The 14,439-nt window shown below is 45.5% G+C and overlaps 1 protein-coding gene across 1 annotated transcript in view; it reads left to right on the top strand.

Moving 5' to 3' along the window:
- Nucleotides 1–488: 488 nt before the first annotated feature.
- ebf1a (EBF transcription factor 1a) overlaps nt 489–14,439 on the top strand; it is a 55,435-nt gene continuing 41,484 nt past the window's right edge. Inside the window, 6 exon segments of the mRNA XM_079352606.1 lie at nt 489–1,300; nt 2,135–2,291; nt 3,182–3,245; nt 4,059–4,114; nt 5,370–5,443; nt 6,978–7,046. Of these exon segments, the coding sequence (XP_079208732.1) occupies nt 1,167–1,300; nt 2,135–2,291; nt 3,182–3,245; nt 4,059–4,114; nt 5,370–5,443; nt 6,978–7,046 (554 nt within the window). The 5' untranslated portion in view covers nt 489–1,166.

The following is a 14,439-nucleotide window of genomic DNA, read 5'->3' as shown; positions in this document are numbered from 1 at the left end:
CCTCTTGTGCTTTTGCAAGTGCTTATCATTAAAAATAGAGTTTTTTGTTATGCCCATGATCGGACTCTGGTCTTGTTTTGCAGAGACATGTTGCAGGCACATTTTCATAGCAGCAGCTCGAGTGTCACGGCAGCGAACAGACGATAGATGTTACAAGCCTTCACTCTGCCCTTTGAGTCTCTGCGGGCAAACTGCGTGGATTTAACTAATGTTCTCCCATGAGTTCATGTTTGATGGTCGTGAATACATTAATTGTCAGCTCTAAACACATGCACATAAAGTCAGAGCGTACACACACTTTGGCACACACAGTGCACAGCTTCTGGCTAAGTGGCCGGGGCGGGACGCTGCGTGGGACGAGGCGGGGACAGCAGGCAGACGGGCGGGGAAGCAGCGTGCTGGTCGGGTTGGTGGACAGCTGATTGTCCGTGTTATTAACTGTGTTTGGGGGCGTGTATGCTCGCCTCGTAGACCACGCCTCCCTCACCTACTAGTTCTCTCTCCTGTTTGGCATCTCAGAGACGGTCCAAAGTGATTCCTCAGGGAAGAATCGAGCGCAAATCACCCGAGCAGGAGCTGACGAGTAGCGGAGATACTGCTGCCCAGGACTGCCTTTTAATTGCGCGTAATCTTCCGTTTCATCATTCTGAGCTGAGGGGAAGACTTTAAGAAAGCGGCGTTTCATCTTCCTTGGTTTTTCTTTCTCACAGTGGACTGTTTGTTAGCAAAAAGTGGCATTTTGCGTGTTTTTGTCAGCTGCACCTTGATCCGGGGGACTGTCGCCAACTCCGAGCAGCCTCTCATCTCGCTCTTCCCCTTTCATCGCTCTCACGTTGTTCATCTTCACAGCTGCAGCTTCCCCCCTCTCTCTTTTCCTCTGGAGTCGCTGACATGAGGTGCAGCTAACCCTGGATGCTGACAGCTCCCCTCTTTCCTTCCACATGTCGCATCTTTTGTTTACTTTGAGAAAACACACGCGCAACTAAACGCCAAGCGAAATAGACCACGCCACTTTGCTCCTCTGACAGCGCGATCAAACAGACGCAAGAGGAGGGGAGGCAGGGAGAAAAAAAAAAGGAGGGAGCCAAGAAGAGGAGGATAGAGAGTGTGGAGAGAGAGAGAGAGAGAGTACGAGAGAGATAGCGACAGCGTGAAGGTGCGTTTTGATGTTTGGCATCCACGAGAGCATCCAGAGGAGTGGGAGTAGTATGAAAGAGGAGCCCATGGTGGCCGGGATGAACGCAGTTCGGACATGGATGCAGGGCGCCGGAGTGCTGGACGCCAACACAGCCGCCCAGAGGTGAGCCCGAGGCGGATTTGGCGCCGCGCTGGCACCGGGGCGAGGACACCTTTTTGTGGGGTGAGGGGGGGGAGAGAGCGCGTAAAGATCTGCGGCTGTATCACTTGGGGCAGCTCGCGTCCCCAGAGGACGCAGTTGGATAACCGCTGTTCCTGCTTGCTTTAGAAGTTGTTTTTTTTAGCTTGAAGTCCGACATGATTAAATAATGCGGCTAAAAGTGTTTTCACATAATTGTGGACGGAAAGCTCTAAGCACTTTTAGGCTCGCGGGGTTTAAATGTAGGCTCAGATTAACTTCGGTATGCTCTGTTGAAGATTTTCTGCGAACTTTGGTGCTTGTTTCTATTTGTGGTTGTGGTCAAGCAGAAAATGTTACTTTTCATGTAATGCGTTCAAAAATATTCGAAAGATTGAAATATAAATATGTTGAAAAATAAATGTATTTTTATACATTAGAACCAAATTGGTGAACTTCGAAAATAAGAATAACAACTTTTACTGACAGTATGCCAGCAGAAGTACAACTGATTCGTTGTGCTGTAAATAAATATGTGTAACTATTTGGGCCTTAAGCTGAATGTTTAAACCTAATTGCTCCGTTATCGTTGATTCAGCTGTAAATGGTGTTTTAACATTGGAGAGATATTTAAATGTAATTTTGCGTAGAAAGAAATACTAGAAAAGACACTGATGGAAACATAAGCGGCAGTTTCTTGCAGGTGTTTTTTTTTGTTTGTTTGTTTTGTTTTTGTGTCTGTGTGTTACATAAATCTGGAGTGAGTTTATTTTAATCTCCGTCGTTGTGTCTGGTGCCGGCTTGTGCTTGTGTCCGCAGCGGAGTTGGTCTTGCTCGGGCACACTTCGAGAAGCAGCCGCCTTCCAACCTCCGCAAGTCCAACTTCTTCCACTTCGTGCTGGCTTTATACGACAGACAGGGTCAGCCGGTGGAAATAGAGAGAACCACTTACATGGACTTCGTGGAGAAGGAAAAAGTGAGTTCACACAATTAACAAGAACAATATTTCCCCATAGGAGGCTTCATAAAAAAAAAGTCTTCTGATAAAGTGACATTAAATAGAATTTAGCGGGAACACCGAGCTGATCATGAAGTGAGAAATGATTCACAGACGCACACAGCAGGGATTCTGCGTCCTGCAGACTTCATGCTGGATCACTTGTGATTATTTGAACGTTTGTAAATTATTACAAAAAAACATCGAAGTTATGACAGTTACACTTTCACAACATCTAATAATATTGAATATATAATGGCTGAGCACAGCAGGTTGTCCGTTCTTGCAGGTGTTGTCCGGCATTTTTATTTTTTAAACGAACATCAATATTTGTGTAGTATTGATCTGTTTGCAAGTGAGTATTTAATGTTTGTGTGTTTTATTTATCAGCTTTAAGTAACGGCTTGTTTATTATTTATTAGATCAAAATGCCTGTAAACGATTTCCATTTTAATCAGACATGTTAACGTTTCAATTCTATTTGTGAAATGAGTAAATAATAAATGTGTCAATATATTATATTATTTATTATATTTTTATTGAAACATTTCTAAACAAATTACATTTCAAATTGAATAGGCCCATTCGTTAATAAAAGTTATTTTTTTCAAAACACTGGGGTATTAACCATTTCCGTTGACTGGACAAAATAATAAATACAATGTACTTACACTGCAAAAAGAACATTTATCCTCTCCATTTTTCAGTGTGTTACAAACGAAGTGAATGAATTAAAATACGGTGTGCAGCTGTGGAGACGGAACATGTTAATCATGTAGAAATGTGAAGTGTTGGACGCGCAGTTAAAGTCCCAGGAGGAGAGGGCTTTGCTTGCTCTGACTCGACTCTGTTTGGTTTAATTTTCATAGGAAACGACGGGGGAAAAGACCAACAATGGGATCCATTATAGACTCCAGCTCCTCTACAGTAACGGTGAGTTTGGCTTCAATCATTTTTATGGAGCAAAAACAAAAGCAGTCAGCGAATGATCCAGAGGAAACTGAGGAAACTAATGTTTCAAGAGGCCACACTCTAGTGTTTTCCACTTGTTTATTTTCGTCATGTTTTATCTGATAATTTCATTGTTTTTAATTACACATTATCCAGTATGACTGTTTTTCATTATGATAATAATATTCTATTAGTGTTGTGCTTGCTTCTTCCAAAAGTACAAGAAAGCAGAAAAGTCAGCACACTCAATGTCCTTCAAAGACTTGTCTGTTTTCTTGTCGTCTTTTTAGTCGTGCATAGGAAGTTTAATTTCTCTTTGAGTGTGCTGCTTTTTTTTTTTTTTTTTTTTTTACCGTTTTGTACTTCCAAAAGAAAAGTTATATTTACTGGTTAGCTACTTGTGTAACTTTAGCAAAACCCAAGGAAACGACTTCTGTTTTTAATCCTTTTAAAAGTTATTTAATTCAATGTAACTCTATTGAAGAAAGAAAAATACAGATTTTAATTTAGAAAAGTGTTCCTTCTGTTTTAATCATAAAAGGATCTCAATGTTATTTTTTTTTAAAAATGCCTTTCAAGAAGGGTTAGGAAAGTTAATTCATATTTCATATTACTGACCACCTGCAACAAATACTTGAAGTTCTCAGGAACAGTTTAGACTCATTCAGCTTTCATAAAGACTCACAGGGGAAGTCACAATGAATCAGTCTCGTGACATACAAAGTTAAGAAAGCAGAGCTGTAGATGTGATATGACTGATGTAACTTGCTGGTTACGTTTTCCTTCTGTGTGCAGGGATCAGAACAGAGCAGGACCTGTATGTTCGTCTCATCGACTCCATGACTAAACAGGTGTGAGCTTTCAATTCAACTTTGGCTTTTAAGAATTCCAGTGTTTCGGATGTTGTTTTGAATGTTGCGCACAACTCCAACAATCCCCTCTGCCCCCCCCACCCCCCACCCCCCAACTCCTCACCCAGCCTGCCTGTGTCTGAGACCCTCAACTTCAGCACAGCGCAGCCAGCGTGATAAATGACCTGTCTTACCTGTGGAATACATTTACAGAGGCCCAGAAAAGTAGAGGACATGTGTCCTCATACTCTCCAGTGAGAGAGGGTAGTGTGTATGTTTTAGTAGCCTCAGGTAGTGTGTGTGTGTGTGTGTGTGTGTGTTCCAGGCTGTGTGATCGTGCAAATATAGTGTGTGAATATGTGGCTGAGTTGCAGAAGCTGTTGTGTGTTAGAGTTTGAGAGAGACAGTGATGCATGCCAGCTTACTCTTTGAGGACCTTGACCCTCATTTCCTCAATGTGAAACAGAACAAACTATCCCTGAGTGTGTTACGGCCAATTCAATCACACAAAGAAATAAAGAGCAGCACATGTGGGCTGACACCCATCTGAGGGAACGCTTCATTTGGTTGAATTAGATAACGAAGAAAATACGCTGTTTTGATATCAGCTCTTTTGTTTTGCCAGTTCTGCCTCTAGTGCCATTAGGCATGGAGAGAGTTTGCCTTAGAATGAAAGGAGTAGGAGGGGATGTTGTTTGTGCAAATGCATGTGTGTGTATGCGTTTGCATGTTTATCGCTTTGTGTGTGTGTGTGTGTGTGAGTGTGTGTGAGTGTGCAGGGTGATCACAGCCCTGGAGAGCATGTTGAGTGGGGTTGGAGGGGTAACCAGACTAGATTTTTGGACGCGGTGCTGTATGGACCAGATGGTGCACTATACTCCAGTCTGGCAGTCCAACTGCTCACTGTACACAGCATATAAACATACGTGCACGCACAGACACATATGCACACGCGGGACTACACACACAAGTACTCAAAAGTACACACACAAATGATTTCTCTCTGACTGTCTCTGTCAGAACAGAGCGTCCTGCTCAGGAGGACTGGATTCCCACGATACACACATTTGCCAGATAGACAACACTACTCCCAGATGAAAGACACACACACACACACACACACACACACATACACACTTCTGTTTTTTATTTGCCACTGCATAGTATTTCTATTTTTCCCTTGAAGCCAGCTACAAAAAAATATAAATCACGTTGGGTTTTTTTTCTAATTTTCTTACTTTTTTTTTTCTTCTAGGCGATCATCTATGAGGGTCAGGATAAAAACCCAGAAATGTGTCGGGTCCTGTTGACCCATGAGATCATGTGCAGGTAAGACCAATAAGACACAACTGCAACTTTGATTTAAAAGATCCAGGCATCGTTTTTTATTCATGTATTTATAAAGAGTAGATCTAGATGAATGTATTCTCAAATGAGAGGTGTCTAAAGATGGGGATGAGACATCAGCAGCACTGCTGAATTACAATAGAAATCTTATCTTTTTCCTCAAAGTGGGTTGGGGAGCTGGGCCCTGGCCTATTTCTGTTGATAGGGATGTGTGTGTATATCTCTGTATATATATATATTTATGTGTGTGTGTGTGTGTGTGTGTGTATCCCTCTCATGTTCAGCTAATTAGGACAAGGAAAAGCTCATTACTCAAACCCATCCTCCTTAGTCTGTGTAATACACGCAGTTTGCTGTGTCCTGACACTGAGCTATGTGCAGAGGGGGATGGACTCAAATTACACTTATTATATACGTACACACACACACACACACACACACACACACACACACACACACACACACACACACACACACACACACACACACACACAAGTAAGATATAGTAAAGTAAGCGTAGATCTGACATGCTGTTGGTGCATTTACAATCAATAAAAGCATCACACAGCATATCATTGTGCTTAACAAACCAGTTATTTGAAAATGCACGCTGCGTAACATGTAGGAAAATGGCTGATGGCAAAGTGTAGCCACTTCCTGGTTATCACACGAGGCAATTGTTTTTATAAAGCTGCAGGAAACGGTCGAGATCAGAAATCTGATCTGGCTCTCCAAGCCTCCTGTCCTAAGGGACGCAAGAAAGTAGGGGGGAGGGTCAATCTCTCTCCCTCTTCTCTCTCTCTCTCTTGTGTTTCTCCATCCTATATACACACATACAGTAGGTGCTCACATGTAGGCAGACAGAAGAACAGGTAAAGTGCTGATACTTTTTGGGGGAGGGGGTTGATGGCACACAACACACTCTTACATTGTGCTGCAGTCAAGTGATTCAGAAAGGACTCGTCACATCAGTATGCAACCCCCTTCTACCCAGCATGCACTACTCCCCAGGTCCAGTGGGACCACTCTGTGACCCACTTCTGAGAGCGAAAAACGAGCAAGCGAGAGAGAGTGAGGCGGGATAGAGGGAGGGGACGAGCACTGAGGAAAAATAGAGAACATAAGATGTCTGGTTGTGTGATGTCTGACAGAAATGGAGCTAACCTGAGCCCCGGAGGCTAATTCAAGTTTGTATCCAGTCCCGTTCAAGCTCGCTGCTGTAGCTCCCCTCCTTCAAACTTTTCCTAAAAAACACCTCACGGAGCTCACCAGATGTAGCGTTAGAGCCCTGGTCTTACCTGGAAAAGCCCAACAGAAATCCAGCGCACGCTGATTCTCGCGCTCCGCAAAAGTCTCACGCCCTTAAACACCTCTTTTCTCCTTCCTGTATCCCTCCACTGACATCCTCTCACTCACGCTGCTCTGTTTTATCTTTCTCCCTCGGTTGTTCCCATGTCTGCGACTAACTCCCCCTTTGCCCCCCCCCCCTCCCTCCTCTTCTCTCACCTTCCCGCAGTCGATGCTGTGACAAGAAGAGTTGCGGTAACAGGAACGAGACCCCGTCCGACCCCGTCATCATCGACAGGTAAGCAAACGTTGCCCTTTAACCTCCCACGATGTGACGCCGCGCTGTCCTCGAAAAACGCAAACAAGGCATCTATGACTGCATATGGGAGCTAACAGTAAATGTGTGCAGAATACAAAGGCGGAAATGTTTCAGGAAAATACAAGAGAGGGGAAACATCGTGGACGCTTTTCTATTTTCCATTCGAGATATTTTGAAACAAGTGTTCTGGCTGAGAGAATAAAGCCTCCAGGTCTAATAAAACAGGCCACAGGTTGTTTAAATCTCAGCAACCATAATTGAGTGTGTGTAGGCAAAATGTGTGAAACAGCAGTAAATAATATTCCAGTGGTGTGTGTGAAGAGGAGGAGTGATCACAGAGCGGTGGAGTTGTGCTTCAAGTGTGGTCAAGCAGTGTTTGTGTGGTTTGGCTGATGACTTAGCTGATGAGCAGTTAGGGTTACAGCTACATCCTGGTGTGTGTGTTTGTGTGTGTGCATCTCCACTCAGTGCGGACTGTGGCCTGTCTGTTACTTTTCTTACTTCACATACGCGCACACACACACACACACACACACACACACTCCTGTCCACACTTTGAGTGGGCACCTTTCTCCTGCCGTCATAAACTACCTCTGACTGATGCAGCAGCTTGCATGATTTATGGTCAGTCGGACCAAACAACGTAAAGCCTGGTAGATTTACAGCCCACACTGAGGTGTGTGCGTGCGTGCGTGTGTGTGCGGCACATGCACGGACATACACTGTGAGGGAAATCACTTGTTTACACTCGAACAATTGTCGGAGCATGCAGATTGAAGTCCTTCTGTTCAACACCTAAAAGAGCCAAATCTTGCTCACGTTCATCTTCCCTGTCTCGTGATCTTTTATCAGTCTCACAACTCGGGTGGGAAAAAAAAGAAGTGCATTATGGGTTATTTAGGTTTTATGTCGGATTTGAATGTGTCACATTAGAGTCTACATTTGTGTGTGTGTGTGTTTGTGTGTGTTAATGAAGCATTGACCTGTATTATCTGATGATCACAGCTGTCCTTTTCTCACTGCGGCTCTGTCAAAAGCTACTCTTTACCTGTGTATGTATGTATGTGTTTTTGTGTGAGTGTGAGTGTGTGTGTGTGTGTGTGTGTGTGTGTGTGTGTGTGTGTGTGTGTGAGCGTTCGCCGACCACGTTCCGCTCCACTGAAGCAGAAGGCCTCACCTCAGCGCTCCCTGAGACAGCTGCACCCCGACACGTGGCCTCAGACAACACGCCTGCCCATCACTCTGTGCCACATCTCTTCATTTTTGTTTTCACGTGTGTGCGCGCGCGCGTGTGTGTGTGCGCGCGCGTGCGTGTGCACTTGTTGATTCTCTCATGAGTTCCTGCTCTCACGGAGGCCATCCTGGTTTGCTTCATTTCAACTTTCTCATCAGTTTGCTCGCAGATTGAGCAAAGCCACCTCGGTGAAACGGGCTGCTGCAGAAACAGCTTTCCCACACTGAGCATGTGTTGTGGTGGCTTGCTGGCAGTATTCCCCCGACGCTCGATGGCTCAGGTGTGAGGGCAGCATTAACGAACAACAAATTAGAACAGAGGGAGGGGAGGAAAAAAAAAAACAGCAATATCTCCCTTTTCCTCTCCAGCGAGCACTCTTTCTGGACAGGAAAATAGGTCAGGTGAGAGGAGGGCGATTTTGGAGGTGGTGTGTGTGTGTGTGTGTGTGGGGGGGGGGGATAAGGATAGGAGGGTTCATTTGTTTGCTCATTTAGTACCAATATATTCTCGGCAGTTGTAATAATCAAGGATTCATAAACAAACAAACAACTGCGAGGGTGAAACTGACTCAATTACCATGAGTTCCCCTCCTTCAAATTCATAAAGAAATACCATCAGCAGCCCCTCTCCACCCTTGAAGTTATTTAGTTCGTTAAATAAGGGCTCGTTAGCCCTCTGCTGTTTCGCAGAGATGATTAGATTTTACAGCCCTAATTAGCTAGGCTAGCTCTAACTCTTCTGGAAGAGTAATGGGTCTGATTGCCTAATTAGCTCTCTCTCTCGTTAAGACGGGAGAGAAACAGGCCACTGCAGCAAAACCGCAGGAATGGGGAAAAATAAAGTCAGCTAATGAGAAACTTATTTGATTGTTAGGAGAACAAATCTGGTACAGTGTGGATCGGCAGCGCTCTGGGTATCACACCGAGAGACTCTCTCTCTCTCTCTCACCACACTCTTTAACTCGCCTCCTGTGTGAAAGAGACTTTGCTCGGGCTGTAAAGCCTCTTCAAGGAGCAATGTGACACAGATGAGAATTATAAAGCATGTTTGTTTTGAGTATGAAATCACTTTTACGCGTCTCGAGTTTTTCCTGACTTTGTAAAACAACCTCCGCGATCGGTCCTGTTTTCATCCTAAATGGAGGGCTGCAGCGGCTTTTCCATTTTTTTTTTTTTTGGTGTCACCATCCTCCCCGGCTGACTCGGATAGATTTCAAAGCACATCTGATTTCAGTCACTGTGCGCTGAAGGTGGCAAAACGCCCATACTTAATGTTTTAACCTCTGAGTTGGAGCGATCGGAAATTCAGAGGGACCTTGGCATCACATGTTTTGTCTGTTCTTGACACTGGGCAGGGGAAGCTGCTGAAAGGTGAGAAGCTCCTGTGTGCCTCTCAATGTCTTCCCCAGGGAAACATGTGTGGTCCACTTTAGCCTCTTACAGAGGCAGGATAATATGAGGGGAGCCCTTAACCCCTCCTAGCTCTATTTCTACCCCTTTGCCTCACTCCTGTTCGCACAGGGTTAATCATACGCAGCCACTGCGGGTTAGTCGACCATGTTCCTGAATGGGCCTCATATCACAAACACATTTCCCTCTCGCCCATGTGCACCTTTCCTCTCTCTCTCTGCTTTCATTTACTTTGAAATCATCCTCCTAAAGAACTTAATTTACTTACAGCGTCCATATAATTGTGGACTAATCTTTTGTCACACCCCTCTTTTGGGGTATGACTCTCCCTCCGGCCCCTTGTGTCCTCTCCTGCCTCCTACCACCTGTGTCCCCCTGGTCCATTTCCTGCCTGCCCAGCTCCCCCAGGCCTGCCGCAGGGTTTCCCCCAGGCAGGGAGAGCCTCTCCTGGGTGGGTGGGGGGTTGGGGGGACTCTCTGTGACTAGAGATAAGGATCGACTGGATAGCAGCGTGTATCCTATGATTCCTCTTCCCAGTCATGGTGCAGGGAGGGGTTGCGGGTGTCTCCTTTACATGCACACAAGATATTATTTCAGGTCTATAGCTCTTTTGGAGTGTGTGCTTGCGAGTGTTTGCCTTTGCACACACTCCTGCGGCCCGCCGTCAATGTGGCCCATTTCCTCGCATGCGTGTCTGTGCTTGTGTATCTGAGTCGGTGTTGGATATTTCCCCAGGAGTGTGTGTGTGTGTTGATAGAGGCCATTTCCTGTCGAGTGTGTGTGTGTCTTGAGTGAAGAATGTCGGGCAGGAAGTGCTCCTCCCGGGGAAGATGATGTCATGGCCAACAGTTTCCTGTTGTGTGAGCCAATATACAGGCTGGTTCTCAGCTTCACGGCGGGTAGGTAGCACTTGTGGACCGGGGTTCGAGCCTGTTTTAGCTTTACACCTGGTCTGGTTTAACGCCTGATAATCCAACACACAAGGAAATAACATTCAAGTTAGCATCTTCCAGTGTTTAGAGGATTGCAATTTTTTTCACGCTGATGCATTTTGCTGCACACCTTGTTTGTCACAACCCTCCATCCCTGTGTCTCTGTGAAGTGGGGAACCCCCTCATTGTTTTGGTTGTTATGTTTGGATGCACTTCCTGGGGTTAGAGGTCATGTGTTGCCTTGGCTGGGCTAACGTGCGCTAGTGAATAATGTATGTCATTGACTTTATGTCAGCCCTGCCAGCCCCCCAAGCCGAGCCCACCCATGTTTAATTCATCCATCTCATTTGTGTGTTTGTGTGTGTGTGTGCGCGCCTGCAAATACGTGTGTGTGTCATTTAGAGGCCCAGTCTGCACCTGTCCAGCCATTAGCCTCGCTCTCATTTGCATTTGATGCTAATGTGGTTTACTGGCAGCGCCTTCCTTCCCCTCAGCTTTAGTTTCACTTTCATATCCACGACTGTTCGTGAGAAGGTAGAAACACTTCCAGTGCAGCTGAACATGCTGACTGACTGTATCTGCTGGATGTCGCGGCCTTCATTTTTCTTATGACCAGGGTCTGTTTATTTGGAGCTAGCATACAGATTTTTCCCTTTTATCCCACTTGTTTTTGTTGCTGTTGTGTCTCTGACCACCTTTCTTTAGCTTTCTATTCGCCTTCAGGAAAGGCTGCATGACACCCTCGACTGACAGAATCTCACTTTTGTTGTTGTTTCCTTGAAGGGGAGAAACGATCTCTTCAGATCTTGCTTCGATAATTCGGAACAGCCCCCCCCCCCCCCCTTTTTTTTTCCTTTTTTTTTTTTTTTTAAACCATATTTTCATTGTTCCTCATTGACCTGCTGTTTCTTTATGGGGGAGACAGCTGCATTAGATGTTATGTGCGGCTTTAGAAAAAGAGGTCTGGCCCTGAGCTGGCTCTGGAGATGGTGTAGGGCTCAGGGGCAAAGAGGCAGAGTTGCTGGCTCATCGATATGCAGGCAGAACTCCCCTCCCGCAGGTGCTGGCTCCCCCACAAATCTGCCTCACACACACACACACATACATACACACACTCACACACAAACATGCACACATAAACACAGATGCAGCTCCCTCACCTTCGGATAAACTTATAAACACTTGTGTGCAAACAGCACGCATGCGCAGTTTTGGGAATCCACAGGCGTGCAGAAATATAACACACACACACACACACACACACATTGACCTGCAGCTCTCTGCATCTGTTTGGTTGTGTTCTTTTTTTTTTCCCTGCGGTGGTTTACCCCCCCCCCCAGGGTTGGAGGAAAGCGCGGCCCCAGGGGAAAAAACGGCTGCGCTGATTGACAGCAGGGAGTTTGGAGGTCGAGGAGCCTTTAAAGCAGCGCTGCGTCTTTCCAATCCAGACCTTCAGCACTCTCACCCCAAAACAACAGGCTCGCTTTCATTTGCCAACACCCCGCAAAAAAAAAAAAAAATTAACACATCATTCTCAGAGTAAACACTGGTTTGTTTCCACGATATGAAATATTCAATTAAGACAAGCTGTTTTTTGTTTCTGTGTTGGGGAAATAATGAGGAACACGCTGAAATAACTTTTGGTTAAGTTTGCGTTGCATTGTTGTGTTTTAATTCTTTCCCTAATAAACTGCTGCTCCCCGCTCTTTATAGGTTGTTCAGCTAATGCTCCCAGATGAGTGCAGGTAACAAACAGTTTACAAGGGCATTTAAGCTGTATAATTTACATGTGTCACAACAGTGAAAAGTTTTGGGGTATTTTTGGCAAGGGCTTCTGTAAATATATAACGCTGTTGGAGATTTATATTCTCAAACTGCTTTGTCATTACTGCGAGACATTCCCTGCCTGACCTGGCCGCTCTCCTTGGCCGTCCCCGCAGCCTTTTGTGTTAGTGTTTGTTCTGTCCCAGAATGAAGGGGTTCAGCTGGCCAAAGCTGACCTAAATGAGTAGCGTCCTACTTCTCTCCGAGCTATTTTCAGACCTTTTTGGTGTTGGAAATTGCAGGACAGAGAGATAGAGATAGTAACAGACTTAAATAGAATGCAGAAATATATATATATATATATGTATGACCGTGTGTGTTGCTGGAAGTACGGAAGGAGTAACGTTTTCCAGTGTTTAGTCCATGACTCGCCCTAGAAGATGCGCTCAATTTGCTTTTCAAATGAGGCGTGAAGAGCGCTCGTGTGCGCCTCCCGGTGTGACGCTATACATTTGGAAGTGCGTGCTCATGTGTGTGCGGCGGCAGCAGCAGCGCTTTGTTTTCTCAGCGCTCTGATGTGTGTGGACAGTCTAAGTGCTCTCTCTTACAGCCCAATGTGTTACATGGCTGCCTGTGTTGCTGCTCGTAATTGAATAGACACACCAGCTCGTCCCAGTGAGGGTACTCGGGGCCTCCTTTCCCAGCAGGCCGAGCTGCGTCTGTCCACGATGACGCCGTCATGATATCAACCCTTTAGAGATGATTCGTTGTTTACAGATTATTTCTACTAAGTGAGAACGCAGACTGGACGCTTCACGCCGGCTCCGTATAACCCCCCAACCTGGCGTCTCATTTCCTATAAAGACCAGTTTCCGTACTGGCCCCTTTTCTGGCACTTTACCTCAGAGCCCAGGATGTAGGTCCAGGTGTCCAGGATGAGTGCTGGTGACCCGCTGTGCCCGAGCAAGATGTATAGTCTGTTGATTGTTTTCCATCAATCTGTCCAGGAAGAATGGATCGCTGGCCAGGCGCTGTGAGCGGGGCTCTCAGTTTCACACGCCACAATGGAAGGAAAACCTGCGCTGCATGGGGGAGACGGGGAGGGAGAGATACAGAGCGCGATAGAGTCGGACCCTGCAACAGTTATCCTTTAAAATATCCGCATCGTTGTTATTTTCCTTTTCTTTTTCTTTTTTTTCCGTTTGTACAAAATCAAAACAAACATTTATTCTCCAGCACTCACAAAAGCTGCTAAGTTAGCATATCATTATGATTTCTCCTCTTCCGTGTGAGTTTGGTGACATTGAGCTTGACTAATTTGAGCTGCAGTGTTTTTAAAGACAAAAGGAAACCTTCAAGGGAGTGTCTGTGCCTTAATTAAACGTAAAGAAGCCACGTCAACACGCAGACAACTATGGTCAACGGCGTTGCTCGATCAAAGAGACAGTGTATTCTTTACGCTCGAATATACTCGTTATACTTTGCATTAATCATCAACAAATGAGGCCCAGGCACATGTCACTGTTTTCAGATCAAAAAGCGAAGCTGAATTTAAAGGCCTTTGTTTGTGTTTAGGTAACTGATGAGGGGAGACAAAGTAAGGCGTAGGCAATCGACTGAGACACTTTGTTGTTTTACACCGCCTCACCCCCTTTGTGTGTGTGCTGCTCACATTGTTTGTTTGTTTATCAAGTGGCTTGACCTCACAGGGAGGAATGTTCACTCGTTTCCTTTTCTTCTGTGTTTGTCAGATTTTTTTTTTTTTTTCTCCATCCATGTGTCGCTGTTCTTCATCTTTCTCTCTCTCTCTCTCTCTCTCTCTCTCTCTCTCTCTCTCTCTCTCTGCCCCTCTGTCTATGTCTCTTCTTTCTTTGGTCCTCCCACTCAAACCTCCAAATTTAACTCTGAAGGTTTTTTTTTGTTTGGTTAATCACACTTGGAATCGTCCCCCCCTCCCCTCCCCACGTGTGTTTGAACGCTCTACCTCGGCGGCGTGTTCTTCCTCGATCGCGGCGTGCGGCGCCGAAGAGAGT

The sequence above is a fragment of the Symphodus melops genome (assembly GCF_947650265.1).
Source record: "Symphodus melops genome assembly, chromosome: 9".
Taxonomy (NCBI): Eukaryota; Metazoa; Chordata; class Actinopteri; order Labriformes; family Labridae; genus Symphodus; species Symphodus melops.
This window is presented reverse-complemented; position numbering and strand designations above follow the sequence as displayed.